The sequence below is a fragment of the Staurois parvus genome, unplaced genomic scaffold (assembly GCF_062004578.1).
Source record: "Staurois parvus isolate SC_StPar_1 unplaced genomic scaffold, SC_StPar_1.0 ptg000207l, whole genome shotgun sequence".
Taxonomy (NCBI): Eukaryota; Metazoa; Chordata; class Amphibia; order Anura; family Ranidae; genus Staurois; species Staurois parvus.
The window spans coordinates 9462674-9480779 of NW_028318003.1; the positions used below are offsets into that span (position 1 = coordinate 9462674).

Sequence of the window (18106 nt, forward strand, 5' to 3'; positions counted from 1 at the left end):
CTCTGTTTAAGTGATTAAAACAACTGCTGAAAGTGCCGAAAAATGGAGGACTTAATATCACTTCAAGTTCTTGGGCCTTTACTTTATTATTCAGTACTTTCCTTCACCTTGAATACTGTGATACAAATCTACTTTCTTGCAACATGTAATTTCACATTGTGCCTCACCCAGTTTTCTAATGTACAACAGTACTAAAGTTTGGTAATTTTGGTTTCATAATATGATATACATAATAATATAATAATTCATTTCTGACATATCATGTTTGCAGCTGAATTCATTTGAACAGCTTTGTATTAATTACACCAATGAGAAACTGCAGCAGCTCTTCAATCACACCATGTTCATTCTGGAACAAGAGGAATACCAGCGGGAAGGCATTGAGTGGAACTTCATTGATTTTGGCCTGGACCTGCAGCCTTGCATTGATCTCATTGAGAGACCGGTGAGGAGAAAATATTGCAACTTTTGTCACTTCTGTCTGATTAGCTGTTGTTAGGTCCACCTACAAAGGAAAGTCACTTACTGTTATTCCATTTTATAGCTATACCTACAAACATTCCAATCTTAGGTAAGCCCCTCTGTGGATCTTTGACCATTAACAGCAACACCACGGTTGGTAAATATATGAATAAATAATACATATATCCCACGCTAGGGAAAACAATAATCAAATTTCATCAACAATCAGTGTGAAATCGTTGACTGCCACACTCACTGATATCTACACACAAGTGTCAAAAACATCAATTCAAAATACTGTTGAGCTGTCAATCGAAAAACAGTAAGTGAAATTAATAATCTCAGAGTGCAATAAATAAATCAATTATAAAGTCCAGTGTTAAATCAATTTATAAAGTCCTTCAAAAGTGAAAAGTAATCTTCATATATCCAATATACACCAGCTACCATGTGAATAAAGAGCCGCTTACCAGACATTTAGACCCCGCATCATAAGTGGTCTCTGTCAGTATTTAGATGACAAGACATCCCACATGGATGAATGAATGGATAGCTCCAGCTCACTTTTTCTCACAGCCAACTCTGCCTCAAGCCTCGCATAAATATGGCATGCCCCAGAATGGTCACTGGATGACTTCTCGTAAAACGATCTCACCACTGCAAACGCACACCAAGGAGAGAACAAGGATATCCCATAATGAATTGTTGTATATAATTCATTAGTACAAACAGATAAAATGCTTACAAGCAAAGAGGTAATAAAAGCAGAACACACAGCACTGCCGTAACTCTGGGCAGGCATGATGACATCACTGCTAAACTCCGTCCAGCACACGTTTTGTCCGAAGGGATGTTTTCCAGAGGCATCAGAGTGTCCCTACCTCCGATGCCACTGAAAGAAATCCCGTCGGAAAACATTTGCTGGACGGAGTTTAGCAGCGATGTCATCATGCCTGCCCAGAGTTACGGCAGTGCTTAGACCTCTTATAATTCGGGGTCTAACAGTCTGGTAAGTGGCTCTTTATTCACAAGGTGGCTGGTATACACTGGATATATGAAGATTACTTTTCAGTTATGTTGGACTTCATTAATTGATTTAACAATGAACTTTGTTATTAATTCATTTATTGCACTCTCAGATTATTAATTTCACTGTTTTTTGGTTGACAGCGCAACACTATTTTGAATTGATGTTTTGGTAAATATGTCAGGGAGCTGGAATCTTATTGCATTATTTATTGAGACAAAACTTTCCAGCAGAGGAGCTGAGGAAATGATACTCAGAATATTCTATTAGCTGTTATCATATAACTACAGCCATGGCAAAGGTCATGTGAACAAAAGTGAGCTACAGCTATTAGGTTAGTAGCATGCTAACTACATGGACCACATGAACCTACATGGACCATATGGTCCATGTAGGTTCTTAAGGGGAAATGAAGATAATACAGTAAGATTCATTATAGATATTATAAAATGTATATTTATTTTATGTGATAAATAAGTCTTTAGATGCTTGGTTGTCAACTGTCAGCTGCAAAATGCCTCATCCTTTTCAAATATGTGTGCATACTACATATCTCCATGCAGTTATTGAAGGATTACCATGCCGTATGATTGCTGTGAAGGAGGCAGCACAGAGACTGCTATGAACTGTTTACCATAAAGTACAACTTTATATGCAAATGCTACCTAAAACCAGGGGCGGACTAACCATTTGAGCACTCGGGCACTGCCGGAGGGCCCGGGTCAGTAGGGGGCCCCATGAAATGCCCCTTGTACCTTTTTATAGGCTTTTTTGGATGTATTTTGAGTGTGGGCAAGGACACAGGGGCCCCATGATCCCCTATTGCCCGGGGGCCCCATGAGTTGTCAGTCCGCCCCTGCCTAAAACTATCCCCTTTGGGAACATTTCTCTTAACTTCCTGTCAGAACAGAAAGTGATGATATTTCTCTCCAAGAAGGAACCAAACAATTCACAAAAGCAGTGCAGACGTTTCTCATATATATGAACTGCATTTTCCAACCTTGATTGCCAGCCACTTGAAAATAGGTCTGAAGACATCTGTGTTAGTGTTTGTGGTCAGGACCATGGTATGTACATACAGTATACTATTCATGCAGCCCGCCTTGAAAATAAAAAGGCATAGTTTACAGTTCAGCCCCCATTCTGGAAACAGACTGATCCATAACTGAACAATAATTGAGTTGGGAGGGGCTGAGTTTGTTTGAAAACCATATAGAAGGGTAAAGTAAAAGTGCTTGACACGTATAATAAAAAAGAGACAAGTAAAAGAACAGAGATTAGTGCCCTTGTTCTTGCTTTCAGGCCAATCCTCCAGGTGTCCTATCCCTGCTGGATGAAGAATGCTGGTTCCCCAAAGCCACTGATAAAAGTTTTGTGGAGAAGGTTATCCAAGAACTTGGCACCCATCCTAAATTCCAGAAGCCTAGACAACTGCGAGACAAGGCTGATCTGTGTATAATCCACTATGCTGGCAAGGTGAGTCATATTGTCATGTCTGTATTGTAAAGCATTCTGAACCCTTTATTTGTTATCCATATAAAATAGGTCAAGGTACACAGATAATATAGGTGGGTAGTTAGAAAGAGGCACCTTGCTGTCCATGCTGTCTAGTTGTGCAGTTCCCAATTACTGGGTATACCAAAGTATATGTAAACACGGTCATGGCCTGTTTAAATATTATACCATTAAGCCTGTTTTGTTATATCTGTTTGATAGTTGCACATAAATTCTTGTTGATCCTGCCAGAAATCTAGAGAGCATGTAACTTCCTGCCTGTGCATTACTACTCTGTACTATACAACACCTCAACCTAATGTTATAGAGATGGAAAGGGAGGGAGGTCTTCTGTCACCAAAGCCAGGTGGGTGGTAACAGTGCTCCAGTGTTGTCATCCTAGGACAGGGTGTGTGCTGCTGGCATGTAAAATAAGGGCAAAAAAGGTCTGATTAAAAGAAAACTAATTCAGCCACCATGTCTAAAGGACTGGTAAGTTGCAGTATTTAAATTTTTTTTCTTGTGTTTAAATACAATTTAAATAATGTAGTGATCAGCAATGTGTATTACAGTGACTAATAGCTTGTCAGCCATCATTTAGCTGATTCTAGAAAGTTGAACTCTGGTATTTTTAATTGTTCTTTAAACATTCCACTTGTTGTTCGCAGTGCCTTACTGAGTAGGTCTATGTATGTCATATTTATATGTGTAAGAGTTTTGAAAATGTACATTATATAATTATCAAATGGTATGTTTAATGTAATATGAGTTCTAGATTTTATATATGCACTATATTGCCAAAAGTATTGGGACACCCCTCTAAATCATTGGATTAAGTTGTTCCAATCACCTCCATGGTCACAGGTGTATAAAAGCAAACACCTAGGTATGCTGACTGCTTCTACAAACATTTGTGAAAGAATGGGTCCCTCTCAAAAGTTTAGTGAATTCAAGCGTGGTACCGTGATAGGTTGCCACCTGTGCAATAAGTCCATCCGTGAAATGTCCTTGCTACTAAATATTCCACGGTCAACTGTTAGTGGCGTTATAACAAAGTGGAGGCAACTGGGAACAACAGCCACAAAGTGGTAGGCCACGTAAAATGACAGAGCAGGGTCAGCACATGTTGAAGCGCACCGTGTGCAGAAGTTGCCAGCTGTCTGTAGGGTCATTAGCTAAAGACCTCCAAACTTTGTTTGGCCTTCAGATTAGCACAACAACAGTGTGTAGAGAGCTTCATGGAATGGGTTTATATGGCCAAGCAGCTGTATCCAAGCGTTACATCACCAAGTGCAATGCACAGCGTCAGATGCAGTGGTGTAAAGAACGCCACCACTGAACTCTAGAGCAGTGGAGATGTGTTCTCTGGAGTAACGAATTACGCTTCTCTATCTGGCACTCTGATGAACTTGTCTTTATTTGGTGATTGCCAGGAGAATGGTACTTGCCTGACTGCATTGTGCCAAATGTAAAGTTTGGAGAAGGGGGGATTATGGTGTGGGGTTGTTTTTCAGAGGTTTAGCTTGGCCCCTTAGTTCCAGTGAAGGGAACTCTTAAGGTGTCACCATATCAAGACATTTTGGACAATTTCATGCTCCCAACTTTATGGGAACAGTTTAAGGTTGGCCCCTTCCTGTTCCAACATGACTGCACACCAGTGCACAAAGCAAGGTCCATAAAGGCATGGATGAGCGAGTTTGGGGTGGAAGAACTTGACTGGCCTGCACAGAGTCCTGACTTCAACCCGATAGAATACCTTTGGGATGAATTAGAGTGGAGACATCAGTGCCTGACCTCACAAATGCACTTCTGGAAGAATGGTCAAACATTCCCATAGACACACTCCTAAACCTTGTGGACAGCCTTAACAGAAGAGGTGAACCTGTTATAGCTGAAAAGGGTGGGCCAACTCAATACTAAACCCTACAGACTAAGACTTCATGCGCGTATAAAGGCAGGCATCCCAATACTTTGGGAAATTTGGAATTTGGTGTGTGTATATTTATATATATATATATATATATATATATTGTGGCAGTACGGTATCCTGCCATGGTGGAAATCATGATGGACACCCAGGATTCTCAACTATACAGGTTGAGGGGCTCCAGGCAGATCTCATAATGCAGAGGAAACTGGTTTATCAGTTTCCTCTTTGGTTGGTAAAGCCTGTTTTGGGACCTGTAGCCTGGAGATTTCTTAGAGATTTGGGAGGGATGAAATCTCCAATCCTGGGCCCATATTTTGGGAGCAGCCAGTGTGCTGATTGCACAGGTGTGTGCAAGCCTTTTAGGGGAGGCCAGGCCATGATTCTGGGCTCCACCCCGGCAAACGGAGTCAGGAGGGCTCCAGCCTGGCAGACAGGAGGTCTCTGCCTTGGAGGCAGGTGGAAGCCAGACTAGCTGTGTGCTAGTGGTCATAATTTGGGAAGAGTCTGCAGGAGACAGACAGTGAGCTGTGTAGCTGAAAGAGCCAGAAGGCTGAATTTGTTTGATCGTGGATACCCCTGTGTGGGAAGCATTTGTGTTATGTGAACTTTCTTTTAAATAAAATTGCGCAAAAAGGCCCTTAAAGAAGTGAGTTGCTGTGTGCTTTAAAGAGAAGAGCTCTACCACTTGAAGCGAGTTCCCACAATATATATATATATACACACACACACACCACTTTACTACTTTATTAGGTACTCCTTGGTAGTGTCAAGAAAATATCCCCCACACCATTACACCACCAACCTGAACCGCTGATAAAAGACAGGATGGATCCATGCTTTTATGTTGCTTATGTCAAATTTTGATCCTACCATCTGAATGTCGCAGTAACCAGTCTACTCATTCTTCTCTGATCTCTGACATCAACAAGGAATTTTTGTCCACAGAACTTCCACTCACTGGATATTTTCTCTTTTTCAGACCATTCTCTGTAAACCCTAGTGATAGTTGTGCATGAAATTCCCAGTAGATCAGCAGTTTTTTAATACTCAGACCAGCTTGCCTGGCACCAACAACCATGCCATATTCAAAGTCACTTAAATCCCCTTTCTTCCCCATTCTAATGCTTGGTTTGAACTTCAGCAAAATGTCTTAACCACGTCTAGAAGCATAAATGCATTGAGCTGCTGCCATGTGATTAACTGATTAGCAATTTGTGTTACCAAGCAATTTAACAGGTGTACCTAATAAATTGGCCAGTGCATATATATGTTATATATATTGTATGTGTATATACAGTGCCTTGAAAAAGTATTCATACCCCTTGAAGTTTTCCACATTTTGTCATGTTACAACCAAAAACGTAAATGTATTTTATTGGGATTTTATGTGATAGACCAACACAAAGTGGCACATAACTGTGAAGTGAAAGGAAAATGATAAATGGTTTTCAAAATTTTTCACAAATAAATATCTGAAAAGTGTGGCATGCATTTGTATTCAGCCCCCTTTACTCTGATACTCCTAACTAAAATCTAGTGGAACCAATTGCTTTCAGTAGTCACCTAATTAGTAAATGGAGTCCACTTGTGTGTAATTTATTCTCAGTATAAATACAGCTGTTCTGTAAAGCCCTCAGAGGTTTGATAGAGAACATTAGTGAATAAACAGCATCATGAAGGCCAAGGAACACACCAGACAGGTCAGGGATAAAGTTGTGCAGACATTTAAAGCAGGGTTAGGTTATAAAAAAAATATCCCAAGCTTTGAACATCTCACGGAGCACTGTTCAATCCATCATCCGAAAATGGAAAGAGTATGGCACAACTGAAAACCTACCAAGACATGGCTGTCCACCTAAACTGACAGGCTGGGCAAGGAGAGCATTAATCAGAGAAGCAGTCAAGAGGCCCATGGTAACTCTGGAGGAGCTGCAGTGATCCACAGCTCAGGTGGGAGAATCTATTACAGGACAACTTTTAGTCGTGCACTCCAGAAATCTGGCCTTTATGGAGGAGTGGCAAGGAGAAAGCCATTGTTGAAAGAAAGCCATAAGAAGTCCCATTTGCAGTTTGCAAGAAGCCATGTAGGGGACACAGCAAACATGTGGAGAAGGTGCTCTGGTCATATGAGACCAAAATTGAACTTTTTGGCCTAAAAGCAAAACGCTGTGTGGCGTTAAACTAACAATGCACATCACCCTGAACACGCCACCCCCACCGTGAAACATGGTGGTGACAACATCATGTGGGGAAGATTTTCTTCAGCAGGGACAGGGAAGCTGGTCAGAGTTGATGGGAAGATGGATGGAGCCAAATACAAGGCAATCTTAGACAAAAACCTGTTAGAGTCTGCAAAACACTTGAGACTGGGGTGGAGGTTCGCCTTCCAGCAGGACAACAACACTAAACATACAGCCAGAGCTACAATGGAATGGTTTAGATCAAAGCATATTCATGTGTTAGAATGGCCCAATCAAAGTCCAGACCTAAATCCAATTGAGAATCTGTGGCAAGACTTGAAAATTGCTGTTCACAGACTCTCTCCATCCAATCTGACAGAGCTTGAGCTATTCTGCAAAGAAGAATGGGCAAAAATGTCACTCTCTAGATGTGCAAATCTGGTAGAGACATCCCCAAAAATACTTGCAGCTGTAATTGCAGCGAAAGGTGATTCTACAAAGTATAGGGGGGGCTGAATCAGGGGCGGACTGACCATTTGGAAACTCGGGCACTGCCGAGGGCCCGGGGTCAGTAGGGGGCCCCATGAGATGCCCCTGGTACCTTTTTCATAGACTTTTTTGAGTTTGGGCAAGGACACAGGGGCCCCATGATCCCCTATTGCCCGGGGGCCCCATGAGTTGTCAGTCCGCCCCTGGGCTGAATACAAATGGACGCCACACTTTTCACATATTTATTTGTAAACATTTTTGAAAAACATTTATCATTTTCCTTATACTTCACAATTATGCTCCACTTTGTGTTGGTCTGTCACATAAAATCCCAATAAAATACATTTACGTTTTTGGTTGTATCATGACAAAATGTGGAAAATGTAAAGGGGTATGAATACTTTTTCAAGGCACTGTAGATATATATATATATTTTTTTTTTTTCTTGTAAACAATTTCTTGACATCCACTGTATATTTTTGCAGTATGTTTTGTGCTTCTTTGTTGCATATGTTCTCATTACAAAGGCTAGATCACATGTTTATTGAGTTTGTTGCTTGTCGCCAGTGTGCAGTGTCCTGAAAAGTACAAGCCTGCTCTGTGATAACAGTGTACATGTCTTCGTATTTTATAACTATTCTGGGCTTTTGACAGGTGGACTATAAAGCAGATGAATGGCTGATGAAGAACATGGACCCTTTGAATGATAATGTGGCCACTCTCCTTCATCAGAGCACAGATAAATATACAGCAGAGCTCTGGAAAGATGGTGAGTGAAGAGAAATGTTGAGGACAGAACGGTAGATGCGTGTTAGTAGTTTATTTGTATCTTAGTGCAAATCAAAAATAATTTGTTTTGACATCCTGTATTTTATACCCTATTGTTTAGAATGATAGTTTATGTTACTAAAGTTAGCCATAGGTGAATTGAAATTCATCTGGTTCAGCAGGGACCAACCCAATTTTTCAATCCATGTATGGGCTAGTTGGTTGTACACAAATTGATCTATCCATCAACTTGTGTACAACCAGACTGTCAGGTTTTTACAAAACAATCCCAAACAATCGGTGCCGGCAACACTGATCGTTGTATTCTGTATTCAATAGCTCAGCAGGAGTAATTCCTCCATCCACATCAAATGGATGGGGAATCTGTTCATTTTTTTCATTTATCCTGCTGGTTGAATGAAAACAATGAATCGTGTATGGCCTGCCTATGAACACACCTATTTTGTAGAGATGGTACAGTGTTCTAGTCTATATACTGTAAAACAAAGATTGCAGAGGATTACATAGCCCTCGTGTAATAGAAGGATATGATCAACTACTATCCTGCACTCAAAAAATTACCTGCACTACAAGCACAAAGTCTTCATTTTTGTATTTACTATAACAAACCACTTACCTTAATGTAATGCTGTAACCAAAAAAACATTGTGAATTTAACTCTTCTCTCAAATATCACACCCTCAAAGGTGCCTACACACTCTTCTCCTAACTGGTGCTGTGATGCACAGGAGCCCTGACACTGCAAGTGCAGAGAATTTAGCTCTAGCAAATCACTCATATCCTATTTACCAGCGTTTGTTTGTTCCATGGAACTCTAAGATGTATGTACTTATTTGCAAAACGGGTGGACTTCGTGTCTTGGATGCTGAGTGCAGACAGATTTGAAGTTTGTTGGGGTGTACAAGACCAGCTATAAGAAGAGACAGACATGTTCTAAGCCATTGGTCTAGGATGTTGGGTTTCTAAGATTTAGTTAGAGACAGGTGTATTTTATATAGGATATCCATTAGAAAATCGATCATCCCCTTATCTGATTCTCCCGTAGCTCAGAAGGATTTTTTTTGAAATTTTTGCGAACTTTTTACATTTTCATAAAAGACATGCTCAGAAGCGTTTAACGATCCCACATCTGTTGTTTAACTGAAACAAGTAGTGGCAGTTTCAGATTTCATATGCAAACAGCTAAATGGAAGGGATTAAACCTAGATGGGAGTTTCCATTTAAGATGAAAACCTCTTTAAAGGCTAAGTTCAGGGCATTCTGGGGGGAAGGGGGGGTGCTTAGTATCATGTTACAACATGCATGTTATATCCTAAATACAGGTGTAACATGTTGCAAAAGGTTGAAACCTTGAAACTTAAAGGGTAACTCCACTTTGTGGAAAAAAAATATTGCAATTAAAAAAATATAACATTATTATTAATATTATACAGTATTTATAAAGCGCAAATGGTTCGCTCAGCGCTGTACTTTACAAAGGGGGACAGAACATGTGACAGAACAATACCAATACAATGCAAAACATGAGGGGATCGAGGGCCCTGCTCTTTCGAGCTTACAATCTAGGAGGGAGGGGATAGTGGTACAGGAGGAGATAGCTGTGGGGGATGGAGTGGTAGGAAGAGTGGGGGAGGTCGGCAGGTTAGCAGGGGGTGGGGTAGGCTTCCCTGAAGAGATGGGTTTTCAGGGTGCGCCTAAAGGAGAGGAGAGTAGGTGATAATCTGATGGGTTGGGGCAGGGAGTTCCAGAGGATGGGTGACACCCTGGAGAAGTCCTGGAGGTGGGCATGGGAGGAGGAGACCAGGGAACTAGAGAGAAGGAGGTCTTGTGAGGAGCGGAGTGTGCGTGCTAGGCAGTACGTGGATATTAGGTCAGTGATGTAGTTCGGGGCAGTATGGTGGACAGCTTTGTACGTCAGTGTTAGGATCTTGAATTTGATCCGTTGCGCGATCGGAAGCCAGTGGAGGGATTGGCAGAGGGGGTTGGTGGAGATGGAGCGGTTAGAAAGGTGAATGGGTCTAGCAGCCGTATTCAGGATCGACTGAAGCGGGGATAGCCAGCGGCGAGGCAGGCCAGTGAGGAGGGAGCTGCAGTAGTCGAGTCGTGATATGATGAGGGAGTGGATGATTTGTTTAGTGGTTTCTGGGGTTAGGAACGTGCGGATTTTGGCGATGTTGTGGAGGTGGAGTCTGCACGAGTTTGTTAAAGATTGGACTTGGGGCTGGAAGGATAGGTTGGAGTCCAGAATGACACCAAGTACTCTGGCCTGCGGGGCGGGTTTGATGGTGGCGTTGTTAGATGTGACAGAGAAGTCAATGGGGTGTGGTGTCCGGGCTGGGGGAAGACAAGAAACTCGGTTTTGGAGAGGTTCAGTTTAAGGAAGTGGAGCGACATCCAGTCTGATATGTCGCTCAGTAGGTGTGTGATTCGGGCGGAGACCGAGGGGGTGAGGTGGGGGGTTGAGAGATAGATTTGTGTGTCGTCAGGATAGAGGTGGTAGTTGAAGCCGTGAGAGTGTATTTGTTGGCCAAGGGAGGAGGTGTAGATGGAGAAGAGAAGGGGCCCGAGGACAGAGCCTTGAGGGACCCCAACAGAGAGGGGGAGTGAGGGGGAGGTGGTAGCATTATAGGTAACGTTGAAAGAGCGTTGTGACAGGTAGGGTGAGAGCCAGGAGAGAGCAGAATCTCTGAGGCCGAGGGAGTGTAGTCTTTTGAGGAGGAGGGGGTGGTCGACTGTGTCGAAGGCCGCAGAGAGGTCAAGGAGTAGGAGCACTGAATAGTGGCCATTAGCTTTGGCGGTTAGCAGGTCGTTGGAGAGTTTGGGTAAGGCTGTTTCGGTGGAGTGTAGGGGACGGAAGCCGGACTGTAGGGGATCGAGGAGGTTGTTGTCGTTGAGGTGAGAGATTTAGGCGGGTGTGGACTAGGCGCTCGAGGAGTTTAGATATAAATGGCAGCAGGGAGATGGGTCTGAGGTTGTTCGGGTCATTGGGGTCCAGGGAGGGGTTTTTAAGTATGGGGGTGATGTGTGCATGTTTCAGAGGGGAGGGGAAAGTGCCGGAGGAGAGGGAGAAATTAAAGATGTGGGTGAGGGAGCGTAGGATGGAGGTGACACAAGCCATATTGTAATATGGCATTATTAAAAATTGCCTTTCCTTTTCAATCTGCAGTGCTGTAATTTTCTATAAAATGCAATGTAATATGGAAGCCTTGAGGTGTTCTATGCACGGATGGTGTACAGAACGCCCCCCATAATTGTCATTTCCTACTTGTGTGATTGGCTGACAGATTTTCCCAGAGGTCTGTGCTAAGATACAAGTCACATTTTGGTCATCATTTTGTCCTCTGTAACAAACATTTCAATTTTGGTGAGATACTCCCAAAGGGTTAATTATGTCTAAAGGGATTCAGACCCTGCCACTCTCCTCATTAGAACCCTGCAAGTGCAGCAGCTGAATAATGAAAAAGTCAATCCCATTCACATTCACTTTGCACATGAACACAGGCAAACAGCTATTTCTTTAAAATAGTAAAAGGTAGGAATCTGCAACAAAGTTTGGTAAAATATTTGCAATGTACATAGATCATCCAGAGGGGAATTTTTTTTCTTCTCAAAGTGTAGTTACTCTTTAAATTGTAAATAATTTGTATAAATATATAAAAAGTGCAGCACTAAAATAAATGAAGGATTTTATAGTGAAAATAAAGTGCAAAATCAATCTGACATATAGTGGAAAAAAAATAGCAGCGCAACAGAAGTGCAGCATATAAAAATCAAATGTAAAAAAATGTTCAATAAATGTGAAACAGTAAAGTGCAGCATAAAAGTGAGAATATATAAAGTCCATAAAATATCAGTGTAAGAGCTATAAATTGTCCATAAGGATATAAGTACGGCAATCACAGTGAAATATAATCCAATAGGGAATCCACCACCTCTGTCAGATGTACACTCACCAGACATCTACTGGTAAACAGCATGTAAGCACATCTCATCTGGGTACATGTAACAGCAATGAAGCCTCTGCAAGGGATGCTCAGCCAAGGGCAAAAAACGCAGGTGGACCCTCTCCTATGAGGAATAACTCACCACAGGAGCCAAAAGTAGTATATAGTGTAGTGTTTTATTAAATAATGAATAAAAGACAATCCACATGGAAACAGGTAAGAATTAAGGTAAAATGGAATACCAAGATGGCCGCCGTTCCGACCTTTGTCAACAGCGGCGTGACGTCAGCAAGTGCGGGTCCACCCGACGCAGTTACTTACTAAATGCTTTCTTTCTAAAGGATAAGCAAGTGGCAAAGTAGCAATTCATTACTGCAGCCCATGATAACCAATTCAGGTTTAGCTTTTAGGCTTTAATTTTGTCAAACTAATAAAAAATTTCTAATCACGTGCTTATATTTTCATCATCACTCTAATGCAGGCCATAGACGGGTCGAAAACTGGCCGTTATTTAAAAAAAAAAATCGGTCGTTCAATAGGCCGACCTTAACACCAACGGTAAAAAAAATCGGCCGATTTTTTCCCGTCTACGGCCGGCATTTAATTAAGTGTTCTTGCATGGCAAGACCACTTACTGTTATCGCACATATATATTCTTATTATTATAGCCAAATTTACCACCCTAACTCCTCCCACAGTTTTTACACTACATAGACAGTAATATACCGAAACGTGCGGATTGTTCCCGATTGGTGTGCTATTACTTTGTGGAACGTTTCGCCGAATGGTTCACAAAATTTTTTAGTTTTTGTGGTGAAATTGGTCCCATAGGAATGAATGGCGGAATGTTCAAAACTAGAGTGGGGGCTGACAAAAGCTATAGTGTGAGCTGAAAAATCAGGACATGATTTCTAAACTGCCACCACTCCCTCATTTTCAAGCCCACCTACACAAATCTTATATCAAAACGTTCTGCTATCCCTGCTGCCACTAAAAATGTCCATGGCTAAGCCATAGTCCTGATAGTTTTCACAATATGACCATTTGTTTGCAACTCACGCCGCCCATTGACATTCATTGAAACTCCACTCTAGCCATCTCAAATTTGAAGGGCAATTTCTAAACTGCAACTGTGCCTTCATTTTTAATATTTCAGAGACATACTATGCATCAAAATGTAGGTCTGGGTCTTGTGATTCTCACAATATAAAGCTCTTCGGTGTGAGATTTATCATTTTTAAACTACAACTGTTTGAAGATGGCAACTGCCAGTGAAGTGAGCAAGTTGGAGCAGTTTGTTTTTAACCGTTCTTCTCAGCCCTTGCTGTAGACTGAGTTGCCATAGGAACCCAGGTGTGTGAGCAGGCAGCAGAGTGACAAAAGCTAGAGTGTGAGCTGAAAAATCAGGACATGATTTCTAAACTGCCACCACTCCCTCATTTTCAAGCCCTAGACTACTGGTGGAGGCAAGAACACTTCACACAATTTCCCCAGAAATTGTAGCTTTTCTAGTTACTTCAGTCCCTGCAGAGAGCTCCGCTATTATATTTGACATGAAAAAGTATTTTGGTTGCAACAATGTATCTATTTGTATCCATTTCGGATACAGATGTTTTTATTCGGATACAAATAGATACATTGTTGCAACCGCAATACTTTTTCATGTCAAATATAATAGCGGACTGGAATTCTTTATCTTCTTTTTCTTCTCCTTTTTCTTCATCTTCTGTCTCTTTTTCTTCTTTTTCTTCTTCTTGCAGGCCAACTTCACCGATAAAAAAAATGTGCCAAAACCCCGAAAAACGGCCAACCAATTAACCCATTAACGGTGCGAAAATCGGCCAATTTTCGACCCGTCTATGGCCTGCATAAGACCCAATCAAAAGTACAGTGTTCAGTTTTTGAACTCAAGCATGGCATTTTTAAATGTCATAACATTGAGGGAGACCTTCCTTCAGTATTAGCACAGATATGATGATCATTTGTGAAGTCGGTCAGAAAAAGCAGTGGTGTTTAATAAAAGTACATTGTGCATACAAAGAAGGAATCGGAAAATTGTAACTAATGCTGTAGTTGGGGTCCATCTCAGCCCAGAAAATGAATTAGTAGAAGAGATCGAGCAGCATTAGTCTCAAACCCAAATGCTTTATCGACAAAATATAAAACATAAGGATTTCAGTTGATTTTATAGTAGACAAAAAGCTAATTTTCTACTGCAGGCTCTGAATCCCTAAGATCAATGACAGATGCCAGTTCCTATAGTCGTCAGCCACTAACGCAATCTCTTCAGATGCTTGAAAACAAGAAAGGAAGAGGAACTGCTTACCATATTAAAAGCCTCGGAACAATTTATTGAATGATTGTACATCAAGTAGAGCAATCTGTTTGTTGGATCATTCAATAAATTGTTCTGAGGCTTTTAATATGGTGATTCCTCTTCCTTCCTTGGTTTGGAACCTCTAAAGAGTCCATTGATTGCAATATGGATTGTGTACAGTAAAATGATATGCAGGGTGAGAACAGGACCTCATTAACTCTCTGCAGCTGAGAGGATGCTAAAAAAAAGAGGCCCAAGCTTGCACAAGGTTAGTTACCCGCCATGAGTTGCTGTAGCAGTACCCTATAGTACCCAACCAAATGTCAATTGCTGTAACTACATCAAGAGAAGTTTTCATTTTGACATTGGTCAGTTGGAGTTGTGAAGTATTACACTTTGCATTCATAATTTTCAGATTCACTATATGATTGATATAATCTCATTTGGGGATATATTTACACTGTTGTTTATTTGCCAGTGCTGTGTATTTGTTTTGTTAGATACATGCAACTAATGTGCCTCTGAATTCTCTATCTACTAACTTGTTCTTTACTCTTCTTTTCTCCCTTGCTTTGCTTTTCCTTCCACATATGACCCTATATCACCAATTCATTGTATTCACACTTGATAAATGTTACTTTCTTATGACACATTACCTGCTTTGTTATACGTTTTTTTTTATATGACTTAAACATTTTGTTCTGCCAACTAATTGATATTAAACGTGTCATTTTCTGTCAATGGCTTGACCACATTTTGTTACCATATGACCAATATTGCCACTCCAATGTCCCTTCCCCACACTGCCATGCTGCATTCCTTCAGATATCCAGAATATTCAGGCGGTTTATTTCTTTGACACCTACGCTGTGCTGCCCCAGGGCCCAGGTGAAAGTAGGTTTCTTAATTCTATGTCGGTTTTATATTATTTTCATCACCGTTACACTCAATGATTCAGTCCTAGCATTCTGTATTACAATGGATGTTTGCACACAGTTTTCTTGTATCATTTCTGTCTCGCTTTCAGCTATGTCTGTTCTTGTTCTGCTTTATTGAACCTTAAAAAGAATTGTTCAGGGCACGCTATATATCGTCAAGGCTTAAAATAAAAAAAAGTGAATACATTGTTATTGCAAATCTTACTGAGATATCAAGTGTAACATTGCAATGCTTATCTGTTTAATCTACCACCTATGCACATTAAAAGTGTAACCTGTAACTTACACCCAGTACAGAAAGTCCTGTCATTCCCACAGGGACTAAGGATTCCAAGCAAGAGTATTGTGATGATGTCATCAGGTTGGCAGTAATAGAATCAGTGTTCACTTATGTCATTTATGTGCACTGGAAGGCTTTTTATAATCTTTGCCCAGAGCAGGGGTCACCATAGGCTTCTGCAAACACAGCAACTATGGAAGGGAGGTCTCAAGTTCCCCTTAAGTTCTCATTTTTCTGCCTTGGTGGCCTTACATACAGTAAGTAGACAGGCAACATTGTAAAAATATTACATTATGCAATTTCATGCTTGCCAAAGAAAAATAATACACTTTTTCATTCCTGACCTAAAAAGTAAAACATATACAAAGCCTTCGTTTATCCCCTTTAGTATGGTTCAGCTAGCTACCAATATGATTTCATGGATTATTTGTGTTGCCCTCTTTAATGAAGCTTGTAGTAAAACCTAGTATAATGAACCAAAAGGAAATATAAGGGGCCAAATTGCAGACCTTAAAGGCACTGCAACAAAAATTCATTAAAATCACTTTATTATTTGAGTGTAGACCATTACATAACAATTTGTAGTAAAATTGGTTTCATCAGAACTACTGGCAAGTAATCTCTCTTGATCGCTGGAAGAGTTATATACAAACACCCATTCACATTGCTGAGCTGGATGTTTTCGCTTCCAAGGAGCACAGAAGTGTAATTGTATTCATTAGAGCAGTACAGAAATATGGAAATGTGGATATCCTATGTGAAAAATCAAATATATGCAATCTTACACTTGACATCTGTTAATGAGTTTTCTATGTATTTTTTTAAAATGTAGCCTGCCTTTCTTGAATGAAGGATATCATATATGGAGGACAAATGGCATGACAACAATTGACAATAAAGCCATAGATTGCAAATATACAACTAAACTAGCCAGCTTACTAGCGCCATCTAGTGTAATATTTTTGCGCATGCTATTCCAGGGTTTAGCTGCTGTATAGAACAGTTTTCTGTCTCAGATGTTGCATCTGTAGTCAAAGAAGCCAGAGCATACAGTATGCAGTCCATTGGTGTAAGTGGCCTTTTGTATTCACTTACAGTTCAAGCTGTAGTAATTAACAATAATATTTAAAAATGCACTTTATATTTCATTTTTTCTAAAAGTTTGGTTCGTCATGCTGAACTAGCAGAGTGTAAGTTATTAAATACAGCCATGTATGATAAAAATATTTTAAAAGCAAAAGTTGGAATGTGTCCTTTGTCTACAAGTTTTCATTCTACCTAGGAGGAGTCTGTGTCTCTTACAAAATAATTTTGGAAGAAGCAGTGATTAGATCTTCACAAAAGAATTGTATTATTTGTTGATATTTGGGCAATTGTGGCAAATAAATTCACAAAGACAACCATGTTTAGAGAAAGGTTCCTTATTCCTTACATGCCAAGTTTATTGCTTTGTAAACTAAAATGTTAAGTCCTTTGATCTATAGTATATTTCTTTTGGCTCTCACTTTACGTGCATGTAAAGCCAAAACTTTGGATGGGATGGGCAGGGGTGAGAACCCCTGTCAGGTTTCTATTGTCATATGTGTCTTCAGTACAGAAAGTGATAGGAAACCCAACATTTTTGAGTTGTCGTGGGAACAGAAGGTGAGGGAAAATCTTCCAATGAGTAAGTGCCGCTTCACATATATGGGGATTAGATGCAGTTTGAACCACATCCATTCTCCATGACATGTGAAATAACATTGCTTCCCATGGTGCCTGTTCACATATGTCCGATGCACTGGTAGTGCGGATTGAAAAAGATTCCTGTACGATTTCTGAGCATTGCGATCCTGTTCAGGTGCCCATTATAGGCTATTGACTTCTAAGGGAACCGTTTCTAAACTGCACATGTGTGAACTAGATAAAAACCTGACCTGAACCTGTCCTGAACCTGATGTAAACCTGACCTGAACCGCAGAACAACTACTGTGTCAATTAGTTGTAAAACCTGAGCTTCAATCTTCACCGCTCATGTGTGAATCATGTCTAAACCTGTTCTGGTGACAACTGCCTAATATGGGATTACCCTTGTTTGGAGAGGTCTGCTTTCACTTCCTGCTGTGTTTCTGGAACAAGAAATAAGAGGCAGCTCCTGGACAAAAGACAGACAGAAAAAAACTAGCAAGGGCCTTAACCATTTATTTTCCTCCTTTCAAAGCAAAAAGAAATGGCTTTGCATGAACATCATGAGTGACATATATCAAAGAAGAGAAA

The 18106-nt window shown here is 40.7% G+C and overlaps 1 protein-coding gene across 7 annotated transcripts in view; it reads left to right on the forward strand.

Moving 5' to 3' along the window:
* LOC149461278 (myosin-10-like) overlaps nucleotides 1–18106 on the forward strand; it is a 293209-nt gene that overhangs the window by 226125 nt on the left and 48978 nt on the right. For 5 of the 7 annotated variants that reach the window (XM_089678625.1, XM_089678626.1, XM_089678624.1 and 2 more), the window contains 4 exons: nucleotides 272–445; nucleotides 2792–2965; nucleotides 8237–8351; nucleotides 15458–15526. In XM_089678625.1, the coding sequence (XP_089534751.1) occupies nucleotides 272–445; nucleotides 2792–2965; nucleotides 8237–8351; nucleotides 15458–15526 (532 nt within the window). The remainder of the gene's footprint in view (nucleotides 1–271; nucleotides 446–2791; nucleotides 2966–8236; nucleotides 8352–15457; nucleotides 15527–18106) is intronic. The other 2 variants (XM_089678630.1, XM_089678631.1) reach the window with 1 other exon arrangement.